This window comes from Pterocles gutturalis, unplaced genomic scaffold (assembly GCF_000699245.1).
Source record: "Pterocles gutturalis isolate BGI_N339 unplaced genomic scaffold, ASM69924v1 scaffold5903, whole genome shotgun sequence".
Classification (NCBI taxonomy): domain Eukaryota; kingdom Metazoa; phylum Chordata; class Aves; order Pterocliformes; family Pteroclidae; genus Pterocles; species Pterocles gutturalis.
Genome location: NW_010125408.1, coordinates 23,023 through 26,832, shown reverse-complemented (window position 1 = coordinate 26,832; position 3,810 = coordinate 23,023). Strand labels below are relative to the sequence as shown.

General features: G+C 56.7%; 1 protein-coding gene across 1 annotated transcript in view; it reads right to left on the bottom strand.

Moving 5' to 3' along the window:
* The window catches only part of LOC104465488 (green-sensitive opsin-like), a 4,712-nt gene that overhangs the window by 569 nt on the left and 333 nt on the right, over window positions 1–3,810 (bottom strand). The window contains 4 exon segments of the mRNA XM_010078544.1: window positions 3–17; window positions 116–281; window positions 1,773–1,941; window positions 3,785–3,806. Of these exon segments, the coding sequence (XP_010076846.1) occupies window positions 3–17; window positions 116–281; window positions 1,773–1,941; window positions 3,785–3,806 (372 nt within the window).

The following is a 3,810-nucleotide window of genomic DNA, read 5'->3' as shown; positions in this document are numbered from 1 at the left end:
TGCTGCTGGGCAGCTGCCTGCGGGCAGGGGGGTGGTGAGGAGTACCCCGCAGACCACCTCCCTGCTCCCACCTGAGCTCCCCACCCTGTCCCCCTTCATCCCCTCCCAACGTTACCTCTCGGACTTTGCAAATGAGGCGCCCGTAGGAGAAGAAAATGACCACGACGGGGATGATGAAGTGGATGATGAACATGTAGAGGACGTAGGACTCATTGTGGTAGTCAGGGTTGTGGGTGTAGTAGTCGGGACCGCAGGAACACTGCATCCCCTCCGGCATGTATCTGCCAGGGAGAAAGGTTAGGATCTTCGCCAGGACCCACCCTGGGGACTGAATTCCCCAGGGACGGGGGATGCTTCATGGCACATGTTTTGAGTGAGCTCCTCCCCAGCTTCTCCTCTGCTCCCCGTGTACCCCGTCTCTCTCTGCAGCTCATGGCTCCTCCCGGGCCACCAGCAAGCTGTGCTGACATGGTGTGCTCGGGTTTGTAGTGATGCTCGCTCCCTCCCATGGGGACTGGGCTATTTATTTCCTTCCTACGTGGCTGAGCACTTGCCTGCCGGGAGCCACCTGCTCTCCCTCTGCGGATGGAGGGATGCTCAGTGCACACAAGAGCCTCTGTCTTGACGGGTCCAAGCTCTTGAGGGCTTTGTCCCTGCCACTGCACGGGGTGGAGGGAGGCCCAGCCTGTGTCTGGAGGGGCCCTGGCTCAAAGGGATGCAGCTCAGGTCTGTTTAAGAGCCAAGGACCGGCTGCCCCGGAAGGGATCCCAATCCAAGGCTGGAGAAGGGACCATCCGTCTGTCCCTCGCTGCAGGTAAAGGGAATTTGCTGCCCCAAAGCCACCTCCTGCACATGCCCAAAAGGCTGGTAGGGACTTGCTGTGACCGCACAGGGCAGCTCTGCAGTGGGGTGTCGGGAGAGGCTGGAGCTGCAGCATTAGAGAAATCACCTCCATCTTCTTCCTTGCACTCTGGGTGGTGTCTGGCTGCTGCATTGGCTCCTGGCCAGGGATGCGGGTGCGTGCAAGAGCCAGACGCAGCCTTCAGCTGCCTGCGGGCCACGCTCGCGGGAGCCTCGGGAGCAGCCTGGGGCGTGAGCAGCCAGCCTTGCTGCTGTTTTCACCCCCAAATCCTGAGCCCTCCCTCTCTCATCCCCCAGCTCTGTCCCTCACCCAGCACGGAGGTATCGCAGTGTGTGCACGGTGCCGGTCGGTGCTCGGGAGCTGCAGGGCTGGAGCAGGGAGGGGGACTGAGGGGCTGCTGTGTCTGAGCAGGTGTTTGTTGGGGGGAGATGAAATGTGCTGCAGTGCCAGGAGCAGGAGAGATGGGCTGATGGGGAGAGCGGGGCAGGGGAAAGGTACTGCCAGGCTCCCAGGAGCAGTGCTGGGGTGGTGGCACACCAACAAGGCTGGGTTTGCCTCCCCTGGGCAGCCTTGTCTGCTGGCCTGGTCATCCAAATGTTTTTAATGGTCTGCAGAGAGAAAAGGGCTCTTCATGGCGTGGGTGAGATGAGCCATGCCTGTTGAAGCCCCTCTCTCTGCAGAGCATAAAGGGGTATTGTAGCTGGAGGTGCTGAGACTGGGGCTGCCTTTGGTCAGGGGACACCGAGCCATCGTGAAGGTGACAGCTGAGGTCCCATTTCTGTTCTGATTCACCCGATTGCATCTCTCACATGGAGCCCAGGGAATTCCATGTCCAAGCCACGAGTTCATCCTCCGTCCCACCCATGTCTGCACAGCGGCTGGGGCTGCTGCCGAGCATCCTTCGACTCACCTGGACCATCCGAAGAGGGGTGGAGCAGCACAGGAGAAGGCCATGACCCAGGTAAAAGCGATGCCCATCATGGCGTGGGTTGCGGAGAAGCGGAAATTGCCCATGGGTTTGCAGACAACGATGTAGCGCTCGATGGCCAAGACAACCAGGGACCACAGGGCGACTTGGCCTGCAGGGAGGAGAGAAAGAGAGAGCGTATGGTGGTGGTAAGAGCTTCTCGGGGCTTGATCTTCCCTTCGGGGTCTTGTGGTTGCCACAAAGAGCAGAGAGGACCGAGGGGCTGGGGACCAACAAGGGATAAGCAGCATCTCCATCGATAAATAAAAATTTCCTGGCTATAATGTGCAAAAGGTCCAGGAGCCGGGGGGAGTGGCTGTGCGGCAGCGGGATGCTGGCGATGGAGGAGGGGATCATTGTGGTTTTTTAATCATTTAAAAAAATCAGGGGGGTGAATTCCACCTGGGCACAAGGAAGCACAATTTCCGGCAAAGATGCCAGATGCATCCAAACCTGTTGATGCCTTTAAATGTGTATTTCATGAGTCTTCCGCCAGTGCCGGATCAGGGGGAGGTGTACGGGGGAGGCTGTGTGGGTGGGCATGCCTGCACATGTATTTATAAGGGATAATTAAACTTCAGGGGATTGGGAGTGTTTAGTCGGTGCTGTAAGCCTGCTAATGCCCCCAGCTGTGATAATCTGCTGATAACTACACCCTGTGCTGGGATTCGCTCGAGACCTGCTGCTCGCACAGTGACTGCTTCCCAGCAAACTTTCCTTCCTGTGAACAGGAACCGCCTTCTTCTTTACTAGATACAAACACTGGACGGGGAAGTAATGCTGCCTGAAAACCCATGGGCTCACTCCATCAGAAATGGTGCAGAACCGTACGATCTTCTGACCCCAAGCTCTTCCTCGGTCCTTGGCTTAGATCAGGATATTTAGCTTTGCTTTTGCCTGGTAGAATATCCATCATCTCTTTGGGTTTGGTGGTTTGGTTTGGTTTTTTTGGTTGTTTGCTTGGGTTTTTTGGCTTTTTTTTTTTTTGTGTGGTTTTTTTCAGATCAGCATCATTGTGGAAAATGGCCCCATTTAGGAAAAAAAAAGCCAAAAAGTGAAGTCCTTGCAGTGGCTATGGATCTGTGCAGCAAGGATTAGCGGTTGTCAGCTCCATCACGAGGTGTCGTGTGGGCTTGCCTGGCTGCGTGGGCACGGGGTGCAAAGTGAATTTTCCCTGTTTTGCACAGGGGCTTTCTGCAGGGCGAAGCGTTAGCGGCTCTCGTGTCCCTGAGAAGTGAAATAAGGAGCCTCCCAAGGGCACCCAAATTGGGTGCAACTGGGACAAGAGCTGAGCGATTGCTGCAAAGCTTGAGCCTGGTTTCTCTCTCTCTGTGAAACCCTGAGTCCTCCTTCCCCTCTGTGCTGCTGGTTGAGAGCTGCCACATCTTCCTTCTGCTCCTAGATAAGCTGTGACCCCTCTCCTGGACTTGAACTCCTCCTCTCCATACCCATACCCCTTCTGCGGGGTCCCTCTCCCAAGGGATGTCTCTTCCCTCCTAGATGCTTCATGTTTTCCCAAGAAAAGGCTTTTGGCAAAGATGCTTGACATTGCTTCAGGGACATGAACTGGGCATCCCCAGCAGGTCTCTGGGGGTGAGACCCCCCCCCAAATGCCCACTGGGCAGTATGGCCAGGTGACCCCAGCCTTGATCCTGCAAACAAGGATCCCTTCCTGGCATTCAGTTCCTTCCAGCTGCCCTGCTAGTCCCGAGATGGGCGCTTCTTGGCATCAAGACCAAATTTAGGTAATTCTCCATCTCTAAGCCGTGGGGAAGCAGCACCTTGCACCGCGGCGGCACGCGAGATGGTTTTCTGCACAGGAGGGATGCTGCATCACAGCCGTCCCCGTAGCAGGATGAAGGGGTGGAATTTGGGCTCCTAAAGCACTGAAGAAGCAAGATGACCCCCTGCCAAGCCTGGCCCTCAGACCCCAGCTCCCACCCCCCAGCCCTTACCTCCCAGCGTGGCGAAGAAGCCCTCC